The 12899-nt window shown below is 46.0% G+C and overlaps 1 protein-coding gene across 2 annotated transcripts in view; it reads right to left on the bottom strand.

Annotated features, from left to right (window-relative positions):
- pdlim2 (PDZ and LIM domain 2 (mystique)) overlaps positions 1-12899 on the bottom strand; it is a 53992-nt gene that overhangs the window by 34933 nt on the left and 6160 nt on the right. For both annotated transcript variants that reach the window (XM_048244175.1, XM_048244176.1), the window contains exons 2-5: positions 10763-10895; positions 7951-8102; positions 1582-1651; positions 150-301 (exon numbers count right to left, since the gene is read on the bottom strand). In XM_048244175.1, the coding sequence (XP_048100132.1) occupies positions 150-301; positions 1582-1651; positions 7951-8102; positions 10763-10855 (467 nt within the window). In that variant the 5' untranslated portion in view covers positions 10856-10895. The remainder of the gene's footprint in view (positions 1-149; positions 302-1581; positions 1652-7950; positions 8103-10762; positions 10896-12899) is intronic.

The following is a 12899-nucleotide window of genomic DNA, read 5'->3' as shown; positions in this document are numbered from 1 at the left end:
AGCTAGCAGCCTGTAACGTCAGTTCCCTTGGTGGCCTGCCCAACTGGCCAAAAAAAAAAAAACTCAAATGCCACTTTGTTGTATTATGGTTGTCAATATGATACCAGGACAAGAGGAACTTGAGCAGGTGAAAATGAGATGTGGGCTACCTCTTAGTGTTGGTGGGGGTGATTCTATCGGTCTTCCTCTCGGGGCTTGCGGGCGGCTCAGGGGAGTAGGGTCCAGGAGAGACGGACACAGGGCTGGAGATGGTGTACTCCCTGTAGTTCTGATTCTCATCCCTGCTCACCTGAACTGCCTCCTAAGGGCACAAGAAGAACATTTTGACAAACATTTTCCACACTTCTCTTGTTACTGTTACTATTTTCTTTTCCTTGTTTTATTGTTATGCATTGGCAACACAGTACCTACAGTCATGCTAATAAAGCACACTGAATTGAACAGAAAGAATTCCATGCATAACACCCAGTCATACAATACATAGAGTACATACACACAGCCACACAATTCAACTATACATAAGTATGCAAAGTTTCTCTACTAGGACCTACTTTCCCACCGAGAGTACTCTGTTACCTCAACAGATTTATGCGTGAAAAATCGCCGGAGTTCTCCTTTAAACGTACAAAAAGGTGCAAATACTTAAATCTAGCTGTTAAACTTTAAATAGAACCATAGATAATGTGCTCTATTAAGTGCCATCACTCTAAAGAGCATCTGCCCACCTCATGCAGACACTGGTGATATTTGTTCTGATACATCGCCTCAGAGAATTCTACTAAAATATGCATTGCCAGGATTCACTCTGCTGCTGCACTGGCAGTCCAACACCCGTCTTTCTGGACGATAAAACGCAGGAACCTCCCAGTGATTTACAACATGCCTCAATCCCTCTCCAGTTCCTCACTGTCACAGAAAAAATATGTCTGGAACAACGACAAATGAGGTAGAAGGACAAAAAGAATGTTCTAAAATATCTCATTTCTACTCCTCCTGACCTTCAATAAATCTTAGATAAATAGATAGAGCCATTCCTGTGTAATGAGAAGCAGCTCCTCGGGAGATGCCCAGAGGATGGAGGAGAGAGCTGCGGATGCCAAGAGATGTCCGTCGTGTCACACAGACACAGTGAAACAGGAGACGTGCGATATGGCTCCTTCAGGACATGTAACGCTGAGACTGGGAGTTATGATATCTGACCTAAAAACACGGATTGCTATTTGACCAGAATGGTCACACCATATGCATTTGGCACATCTTTCGTTTTCTTATGTTATCGTATGGCATCCGCTGCTAATCTCATAATACATGTTCTACTGAGGACACTTGAAGGAAACAGAAATCTTCTAACGTCTGTGAAGGATTATCACTACTGTATTTTTTTTTTTTTTGGACTAATGCCACAATAATTTGATCAAGCTTACTGGTAATCTAAACTGGAGACAGTACCCAAGTATAATACTTGTACACAAATTTAGTCTTTAGTATCTTATGATAACCTCAGTGCACAGTTACAATAGTAATTGTAGCATCTAATAAGATGGGAGATTGTTTTCCTTAGCAGACCTGTGAAATACTAACCTGGAAGCGTCCAACCAGATGGTCTGGGGTGGTGATCCCATTGGTCTGTCCCGGTGTGGGAGGATCAGGCCTGTGGGACAGGAGATAGTATTGAGTCATTTGAAAGCTGTATTTATTACTAACAACTTCCCTTTTAACTGTAGCATAGTTTTAATGCATTATATGATAGAGGATACCATGCTAGAGGGCAACTGGAAATGGGAGCGGATCTATGAAATCCAAACAACTGGTTGTGATTGAGACTTGAACAAAAGATGACATACAAAGACTACCAAAGAGCTTCTCAAAGATTTTCCCAAAGTAATACATCATGACAAGGGTACATGATGCTTTAAAATGTTTGTCTTGAATTACTCAAAGAAGCACACAGTCCTTAGTTATACCAAAGCAGGAATGTTGCACAACAGTCCAACCCAGCAAGTAATTTAGACTGCCAGTATACCTAGAGGGAATCTAGTAAACCACAGAGCTACATTTTGCGTAGGAGAGCAAGAGACTAACTCTAAGGCATGTGGGGGAGTGTGTTGGTCGAATGATGGGAAGTGATGCTCTTATTTTGCCGATCAACTGATGTTCCAAAAGGACTCTTGGCATGATGGGTTTGCTTGCAGGGCTTGAGCAACTGCAGGAGAATATCAGAACAGCTTCTCAATTCAAGAATCCGGGAACAATGAGGGATAATGGCTACACACTGAAAACCGACGCACATATTTCAACCAACTGGCCCACTTCAAACGGATTCCTCGCGAGTGTGAGCGGGAAAGGCTTGAAGTGTCTCTCCAGCTTCATCTTGGCTTATTTTAATGAGACATTTCACTGAACCCATTTCTTTTGGGGAGGGAAAAATGAAGGCACACGCAGTGCCAGCAATAACAGACCCGGGCCCTCTGCTGTAGGAAAGCCTCAGTGCGGTAAAGCAAGGGCTGGCTTTCTGTAGGGACAAATTCCAGGGCGGATCGAGAGCTAATGGCCCTTATAGGACGGTCCTGGATGCCGACACTAAATAGCCTGGAAAGACACCTCCAACAGGGTCCGTGTAGACTTTCAAAGTCTTCTTACAGACTGGAGTAGGTCCCCTGCCGAATACTAGCTGGAGGCTAAATACGATCCCTCCGCTATGGTCACAAATAATGGCCTGAGCAAATCCTAAGGCAAACATTCTGTGGAGTGTCAGAATAAGAGGGGTGGTTGATTTGTGGACTGAGGAACAGTAAAATACATATATTCAAAACACATTCTTGCCCTGGAAGCTTGGTGAGACCCACCAGAAGCCAGCAGAAGAGTTTAGTAACACACAGTTGCATACAGAAGTGAACAACCACTGGAACCGAGCGCGTCTTGGCTTTTTTAGGAAAGTTAAAAATAGTGTTGGACGTGAGGCTCCATTGCTGGGTCTCAATCTGAATATGCCAACTCGAAGAAAAGAGGGCCAAAACCAACAGTAGTTTCCAGATGAGGTCACATAAGCACAGGGTCAAGTTCAAAGTTAAATATGAGACCAATCTGACCTTTTGGTATTTGAGCCCAGTTCATTATCCTCAATGTAATGTGAGGTATTGATGGACATCTCTTGAGTGTGCAGAGAATTGCGTGTCACAAAAAAAAAAAAAAAAAAAAACTAACCCCTGAGGCAGTGAAACTAATCGCCCTGCTGTTGCTTGGTGCAGCACGGAAACTAGACATAAATCAAAGAGCTGCTTAACAAACTACACTCTCACCAGCAAAGTATGCTCAGCCTTGTTACCTGAGCAATTTAAAGCCTGCCCGTCAGCCATCTCTTTGCCTGAACAGAATGCATGTGCAGCACTACCTGTCCCATCTGGTACCAGCCATAGGTCCACCAGACCATTTATGACGCCTGTGTTATAAGAACGACAGATGCAATCTACACATTATAAGTTGCCTCCAAAAAAGGCCCCTGTTGAGGCCCTACACTGTTAAAACGAATGTGTTTGTCCCTATTTGGACATAGAGATGTGTTAAAAACAGCACAAGTTGTGTTATTTTCAACACATTCATTTTAAAAGTGTACTTCACATTCTTTAACAAAGTGTTTGCTATAAAATCTTTCCCAGAGTTGTCCAGCTTTCAGCCTTATCGTAACTGTTTACGTCAGAGGAGGTTATTAGTGGGTTGGATGAAGCTTTTGTGATAAAAAGGGTTCAATGAAAATCTGTTTTTTTTTTTTTTAAAGATGCCCTCAATACCCCTTTTGTAGCTGTGCATAGTAGAGTTTACAAGCAGGAACTACATGGGCTGATGAAGCTCAGACTACATGGTGCCACCAGTTGGGTAATGCGGTCCCCCGGCTGTCCACTGCCACCTACAGCTGTTGATGTTTTAACAGTAATTGGGTGGATCAGAACAAATTAGTCTCACACTGGCCACTCTTCTATCATGTACTGTGAGGGGCAATAGACATTGGCAAGGAGTAAATTCTGTTTTTTGATGTTATTTTTTTTTTCCCTACTGGCACCTTCAGCGGCACACGCTCTGGAGGCTCTTTACAAATAGTCCTCATTAAGCGGGCATGTCTGGCTCTGCCGGTCTTATTCCCATCTGTCATCTCAGCTGCGGATGAAAGCAAGCTGAAGACATGTAGATCATCCAAATTAAGCTTGGATCAATGCAGAAAAATTCCCTGGGAACAAAGCACTTAAAGTCTCAGATATGCGGTGCCAGCTCTATGCCAACCGTGTGTGCGTGTGTGTGTGTGTGGGGGGGCATGCACTGCTGGCTGAGGCATCGCTGACATGCACACCACCCATGACCGTGTCGCCAGGGGGACGAGAAAAAGAGACAACACAGCAATATCTTTAATTACCCATCATGAGGCTATAAATCTATTAAAACCCCCCTGACCGAAAAGGACCCGGCGCTGGTTTTCCCTCAGAAGGTATTCATTATGGTAAGGTGTGGGGTGGGAGGGAGGGAGCACCAGGAATCAAGAGGGCAGGCGAAACACACAGGCAGAGCCAGGAAAAGATGCTTGTAAGGGTAGCCAGGACATGGGAAAGCGAGGGCTGGATCATCAAGTGGAATGTATCACAGACATCAAATTTGACGCTAGTTATCTGGACAGCACCGGGATGAATGAGGCATTGCGTCGTAGTATAAAGTTGACCTTCCAACTGAACCCGAAACAGTTACAGTTGAGTCAGAGAAACATCAACATGATTAGCGACAGCCGATTTGTTATTCAACAAGAGTGTTTGAGAACTCGGGTCTGTATGGGGAAGGGTCAGAAATACCTCACCCTCAAGCGACTTTTAACATACAGCATCCTAACTTCACCGTGACACCTCCGCGATAATCTCCTTACGTCCTCTGTCTGTTAACACTACACGAGGAGAGAGAACAAGCTGCAAATCACATGCTATTCCCTGTAGGCCCCTCATTCAGCCCCGAGTCCACTCGACTCAAAATGCAACATTCCCACAATGCCAGTGAGGAGCCACATCCACGGGGGCCTCTCTCAGCGAGTGCTGCACACCACATGGCAGGGAGAACATCAAAGGCCACAGCAGCTGGACACTCCCAAAAGGCAAGCTTTGTTTTCACCTAACATGACATGCGACGGAGAGAGAGGGGGAATTCACAGCTTGCAGGCGGCAGACCACTTACTGGAGGTGCTAAGGGATCAGGAGGTCAAGGGAGGGGAAGCTGGGATATTCCAGCGTCATAGTCTGATGGCCATTAGCGATGGGAGTAGGAATCTCTCACATACATAGGGTGCATTCAGGGCACCTCGGAATGACAAGGACCGCCCCCATGGCTACTTTGTTTTTCCGACAGCAAGTGTTCATGTGCTTTGCCATCAGAATGTGTGACAAACACGGATGCCACAACAAAGGTTAAAACATACACTCACTAATCCTAAACAAACAACTGTATTTGCTTAAAATATAGTGTAAGATGCTCGTGAAAGAAAGATATGCAGCTTTCAAGTGACAAAAATGGCAAATTCCCAAGTTCACATTAAAACTGTTGGACATGAAAGGCCACATGGACTACAAACGAACTACAACATGACGACAAAAGTGATGACGAGCCCCTAACTGGGCAACTCTAGCCCCAGTTTCCGACCTCTGACTCACACATTAAGTGACGTGAATGATGCGGAATGATGATGTTTTCACTCGGAGAAAGGTTTTTCCAGAGAATGTCTAATAAGGGGAGAACCTTCACTCTCGGAACTCTTCCGGTGTGGTACTGCATCTAGGGGTGCTCGCGGGCGAGTCTAGAATGAATGGAGGTCTATGGAGCAGTACCCCTCAAAATCCACTTTTCTCGGGATATAATTTTTTTTCCAAGTAATTTGAATATTGTATTCGAAAGGGGAGGCAAAGACAACACACTTGGTTGACCATTATATTTTTTAAAGTCACTTAATTGTTCTAAAAAGCCTTTCAAACGTGTCAATGACGTCATTCATTAGCATGATCATAGCATAGCATAGCATAGCATCAATGCTAGTGTGTTATGGGCAACAACGACCCAACCTGTAAGAAAACGAAAGGACATGACTCCTGGATTATTTCACTTTTGATTGATAATCCATATCCATTTTGCGAAAAATAAAATAAAATCTGAGGGTTTCAGTTGTTAAATAGGTGAAAACAATAAATTTAGCCATGTAGCTCCATAGGACCCCCATGTATTTTGGACTCGCCCGCGATCGCCATCTAGGTGAACTCTGGTGAACTGCAGCCAAATTCGGTTTGTATGGGATTAATAGAGAGTGGGGAGGCTCTCCGTAGACGGGCTCTGGTTTTTCCGAAGCCCATGAACGCTAGGATAGACAACCAGCTCAATCCTTTCGGTTACCTTTTCTTTGAGCAGTTTTCTAACATCTTCATGGGTTAGCCTATGATGTATCCCAAGTAAAGTTGTAGGACAAGCATTATGGTTTGTGGTTTGCCCATTTTCAATCAATCATAAGGGATACTGGTGTGTCACTAATCAGACAAGGGTTTACGGAAGAGGTACACGAATAACTGAAATTAGAAACGGGAAACTAACATACAACTGAGGTTTTGAGGTCACAAGCTCATATTATGTGAGGACATTCTAATAGGAGTGAAATTGAGTATATCCTATGAACACACACACACACACACACACACACACACACACACACACACACACACACACACACACACACACACACACACACACACACACACACACACACACACACACACACACACACACACACACACAGTGTGTTTGAGGAGGGCAGCTGAAAGTTCTACAGAGTGCCATTGTCTGATTGTCTGTGTAGGGGAGTTGCTGTGTTGTTTCTGGCCTAGACAGAGACATGAGGTCAGAAGGGAAAAATCCACTCACATGGACCTGAGGCAGGCAGGGAGGATGTGTGTGTGTGTGTGTGTGTGTGTGTGTGTGTGTGTGTGTGTGTGTGCCTTTGTGTGTGTGGCACATAATGTTTACAGTTTGTGCCCTAAATGTGAGTACAGTATATGCGTGTGTGGTGGTTGCGTGTGTGCCCTAAGTGTGAGTGTGAGTGTGTGTGCGCGCATGCACCATGTGGGTTTGGCAAGGGTTTGTTTGTTACATGTCATTTATTTTGAAAGAGAACGGTAATTGCACAAGAGGAGTGTTTATCATTCCAGGCAACTAATAAAGAAGTGTGTGGACTTTTAATTTAGATGGCTGCCCTGTATCGAAACATACCATCAAAGTGGAAGACCCATGAAGCAAATCAGAGCTAAACATCGGTGGGAAGAATCATGAGAAACAAGTGTGCTCTACGTGGGAAGTCTTGTCAAAACACACTGAGCCATAAGAGTAATTTTAAGGGAGCTGCAAAGTGTTAACAGACAGAGGACAACCAACAAACAAAAGGACAGGAGGAAAAAAAGGATGGAGAGGAAGAGTGAGGAGGAAGTGAGTGACTACATGGATGAAAGGAAGAGGGCGAGGGCGAAAGGAATACATTGAGTGAAAGACGAGGGACACAAACAAAGCAACATGGTGTGAAATGTCTTCCCGTCACCATTACTGTCAGACACGCAGGCTGTGCACACTGGAGGGAGGGAAGCCCGAAAAAAGGAACAAGCAGTCGGCAGACACAGACAGCTTACCGTCGTGACAGGGGAAGAGAGAGCGCCCTGAGATGACCCAATAAACAAACACAGACGAAACAGAAAGGGGAAGCAATGGTGTACCCAATCATTTGGTTTAGATAAACAGTTAGATAAACAACGTCTTCCTGATAAGCACCTATGTCAAGGGATTAGCAAGAAGATTTAATAGAACCCATAAAAAGACTTTCTTTTCCAAGTGCATCGTATCTGTGGTATCCGTGGTATTCGTGTCCTCATTATGTGTCTGGTTTTACTTGTTTACCTTTCCACCAGCAGCTGCAGCTGGGTCTGGGAGTTCTTGATCTTGTTCTGGGCCTCCACGTTCAGCATGTCGCCCGTGTTCTCGCAGTTGATCTCCAGGATGATGTCGCCAGGCTGCAGGGCAGCCCTTTCCGCCTTACTCCCTCCGTTCACCTGCAGAGGGGGTGGCCACAGACAGTCAGTGAGCCTTTCAAGCACAAATCACAGACTTTCACTTTAAAAAGTAAAAAAAAAAAATTTCACCACTCGAGGAATGTCTCTCCCAACTCCAAAACTCAAAGATGGGGGATTGGTTATTGGAGTTGGCATGAAAGTGCTAAAGGCCATCAGAAGAAACCTCATTAAAAGCCACAGCATATTGCTGTTGATGACCGATGTCACAGCAGGCGTACATGAGAGAGACCATAGAGACATGTCTGGACACAGGCTCATGGGCACGCAGCAAGGGGAGTTATGTGTTATTTATAGAGGTTAAGTACAAAGGGCATGACCTCTGATTTGGCCCTCCATATGTCAAGGGCTATGATACAGGGGCAGAAAAAAAAAAACACTGGGGCATTTTGAGGTTAATGAGGGCAGCATAGGGGTCCAGTGGGGGAAAAGAAAGACCCTCTGTTTAGGTTCATAGACCCATGCAGGCTGCCGTTCAGGAGTCCTAAGAAAGCTTCATCACCCCTACCCAGCGTTTAAGAAAAAGCTCCCATTTTGGACGCTGAACTTAGGACCTTGTTTGTCCAGAAAGCTTAGTGTACATGCAAATTGAGCACTTAGAGAATAAAAAACAAACACAAACACTCCTTCTGTGAACACACAAAAAACAAAACACAGCAAAGAGCTATGGTGTGTGTAAGTAGGGCCATTAGCTTGTCAATGGGGCAGCGACCCAATTAAAACCTAAGAGAGGGAAAACCTATACCAGATGAGAACATAGAGAGGAAATCACAAAGAGCAACACACACACACACACACACACACACACACACACACACACCAAATCCCCACTCCAAACAAAATGGCATCGGGGGGCATTGGGGGGGGTTTGTTGGAGAGGGCTCTAAGCATGAAGGGCAGAGGTGCCATGTCTGCGCACCCACTCAAGTGGCAATTAACCGTTGCTGTGGTGACCCACAATGGTGCGTGCCTTTCCCAATCACTCCATGGCTTGTTTCACATACACTAAGGGGTGACCTTCTCATCCAGGCCTTCGCCAGGGAAACAAGCCCCAAGCTCTTCCAGGGAGGGAGACTGAGGGAAGGATGTTGTGACAAGAGGAAATGGGTATAAGTAGACGGGGGCAGCAAATGCTGGGATCATACACAGCACAAGAATTAAAAGTTCATGGCCTGAGAAGACAAAGAGATAAAGCGAGTACAGATTAAAGATGGCCGAGAAGAAAAGACGAGTGAATGAATGAAGAGGGAACAGTGCGCGTGGGCACTACGCGGGCATCCGTGCCAAGCCTTCACCACTTCAGACAGCCACAAAGCCCCATGGAGCCCTTGGGGAGACCAGACCAGACCAGGCCAGACCAGACCAGAGGAGGAGGGCCATGACCCAGCAACTCACTCCCCCCCACACACACACACACACACACACACACACCACTTCGTTGGAACCAACTCACTCGACATTGGAACCACACTGCACTCGCTTCTCTACCTCCCTCCATCCCTCCCACTGGATCTCTCTATCTCTCGCTTCTTCTCTTCACACAGATGCCATGTTGCTGCCATCCTCAGCTGGGCACGGAGAACATGGTCAGTCCCATCAACACTGTTCCACAGCAGACCTATTCACCTGCCCAGGTCTGGGGTCCACTGTAGGTCGTCCGACTAACAGTTCACTTGCAGCCATTCAAGCTTTCAAATTAGCAACCAAAACAAAAGACATAGCATTAACATTCCGCTGCTTGCGTTGCTCTGTACAAGATCTTCAGTTTTTCAGGATGTGTGGGGCGTGAAATCATTTTAAGCTGCTGTGGCAGCTCAACGCTCCGTCATTAAACCTATTTTTTGCAATGTGGCATGAAAGACATGAAAGGACTCTATGGATGGTGTGAGCTAAATGAGTGCGGCATTGTCTCATGGCCTCTTTATTTGGAGTGGTTGGGGAATTTCAGCCGCAGCCTTGTTTGGGTGTCTAGATAACTCCCTGCTGGCTTCAAACAATGGCACCAACTTTGGCCAAAACACTCAGATGTTATCTGGCTGGCAGAGATACGCAGAGAGCTGGGAAGGGGACAACAACACATCTGAAATGCCACATAGACTTTGTTTGGCCACTTTGGACTTGGGAATGTGTTTGGTCACTGTTGCATAACGGACATCCTCTCTTAGCACATGCTGGGAACAGTGGTGTTCCTGTGACTGGCGAGGCCTAAAGTGGAGCGGCATGCCTTAGACATGCACACTGATTGGCTTTTGGACATTCCTCGGCCGAAACTGTTTGTGTAAAAATGTAGGGGGTGCGATGTCTTTATCCCTATGCACTGTACACTTCCACCTTCCTGCTCCTATTTCACAGCCATGGAAAACAACAGTTATGAAGGGAAAAAAGAAGAAACAATGGCAGGGGCTTCCAAGGGTGCCTCCCCAGTTAGTGTAAATCACCGGCTTCCTCTGGGGTAGCTTGTAGCATAGGCACACACAAGTAGCAACCACTGGACACAGGTAGCAACTACTGGACACAAACACGGAGCGCACAGGATAGATGCTTTCGGGGGGCAGGGGTTGCTGTGGAGTAGAGCTTTGATCGTTTGCGTCCGGTTTAAGAAAAACAAAAGGATATGAAGTCGCAGGTGGTGACACAGTTACCTTAGAGACTGTTATGGCCTTCTTGAAGTCCCTCCCTCCTGATATTCTGAAGCCCCATGGAGATGGGCCGAGCAGGTTCACCGTCAGTGCCATCACGTGACCAACGTCCGTCTCTCTAAAGCCCACAGGAGACCTGCACAAAGGAAAAGCAGAGTGAGAATAACAGAGGAGGGAAGGAAGGAGTGCGTTAGAACTTGATGAAAAAACAGCTCATTGAGATGTGTCAACTCAAATTGTGCACGCTTCACGGAACCAAGAAGCACACTCAGTCACATATGTGCGGAATGTTGTCACCTGCTCCGCTCGGTACCCCTCATCTTCTTCTACATGACTGGTCGCTGAAATGCGCTGACACACACGCACACACACACACATGCACGCACGCACGCTCGCTCGCACGCACAGCCGACTCACAACCGCATCAAACAAGAATGGAAAGAATTCCAAACCTAAGGGCACATGACTGACATTGCTAAAGCACTTCTTAAGCCAGAGGCTTTTTTTTCCACCACTTCCAAACGTCTCTTTAACAAAAAAAATGCAATGAAGTGATAAAATACGGCACTCAAAATGTCTGAACTTTCACATCGTTCTCCCATTACAGCCTCCGCCGAGCTGGTTTCAGCAACCAGCATTTGAGAGAAACAGTCCATTCTAAAAGTCTCAAACTGCAAACCTGTTTTCCATTTGCCCCCTACCTTGGAACAAAAGGGAGACTATGAGACTCTGAGCCAGAATGGCACTGTGTGCGTCGCAGTAGCACTGGCCCCTGCTTGTGCCGAGCAGGATGAGAGTGCAGTGTTTATCATGAGGGGGAGCGGAGGCTCTGACAGGCCTGGCTCCTCACTCATGTGTGGCTGTGGTGAGGTGGTGGTGGTGAGGTGTGTGTGTGTGTGTGACATGTACGCACGCTGTTTGAGGGTATATATTGGGGCTCTGTACTGCTGCTCTGGGGCCTCCATGTCTGTGTCTGCCCCCCTCCACACACACACACACACACACACACAAAAGTAGTGGAGACTGTGGCTTCAGATCTGCAAAGTCACTGTCTGTTAACCTCCACAACCACAGACTTCTCTCTTCTCTGTGTTTTAGCACAGACTCCTTACAGATTAAAGAGTATTGAAGAGATAGTCACAAGGAAGCCAACTTCACAGCAATATTCACTCACAGCATATCAACACACAAGGTTATCCTTTGTGCATATGCACATGCCGTTTGTCTGCGGATTACAAACAATGTCACTCAAGCTGACAGGAGGAGCTGTTGCATCACTCTCAGCGCTGACTGCACATGACTGACAGGCCGCTGATGCAAGCGGAAGTGCTCGGCTGAACGGCGCTGAGGAACGCTCAGAATGATAATGTCATCCATTGGTGTTGATTGATTCCACATCACTTCAACATGGCCATGGGGGAACATGATAACAACTGTTCAATATCTAAATTAGGCAAGTATGTGACTGCGCAGCACATTCCTCAGCAGGTCAGTGTCTGACCATTTGTACCTTGACTGCTGACATGATAAATGATAGCTAGAATCTAGGCAACCTATTACACAATACCATGTGGATCGGGTCTTATGATCTCAAATGAATGAGCTCATAAAACTCACAATCTGTTGCCACACAGGTGGTTCATTGTGCTGTTTCTACCAAGCACAGACGTGTGTCCTCATTCACATCACTGAAAATGTTAATTCATCTCCTTTCTCTCTTGGCAGACAGCATACATGTTTGCAATTCACCAAAAATCCAAAGCTTTTTTCTAGATCAATAAAAGAGTGTTTCACTCTTCGGTTATCTAGGATATTTCTACTTGCCTAGCACACACACACACACACACACACACACACTCCTGCGACCCAATTGTGGCAATGTTGTCTGTGGCACATTCCACAAGTGTTTGGGACACTGAGCTCCCAACCCTCTCAGTCATTAGCACATTCAGGGCAATTAGTGGGGTTACCCAGCCCCCCTTCATTAAGGCACTCTTAGTGCTCTTAGTGGCTGCGGCCATGAGAGAGATTTGTTCGGAGCCTCAGACGATGCATGCTGTTGATGCGGCCTTTTACGTAATCGCAGCAAGCTCGTTTGCCACATTTCCCAGTCACTGGAGACTTTAATTAGTCCAGCGTG

Source organism: Alosa alosa, chromosome 5 (assembly GCF_017589495.1).
Source record: "Alosa alosa isolate M-15738 ecotype Scorff River chromosome 5, AALO_Geno_1.1, whole genome shotgun sequence".
Taxonomy (NCBI): domain Eukaryota; kingdom Metazoa; phylum Chordata; class Actinopteri; order Clupeiformes; family Clupeidae; genus Alosa; species Alosa alosa.
This window is presented reverse-complemented; position numbering and strand designations above follow the sequence as displayed.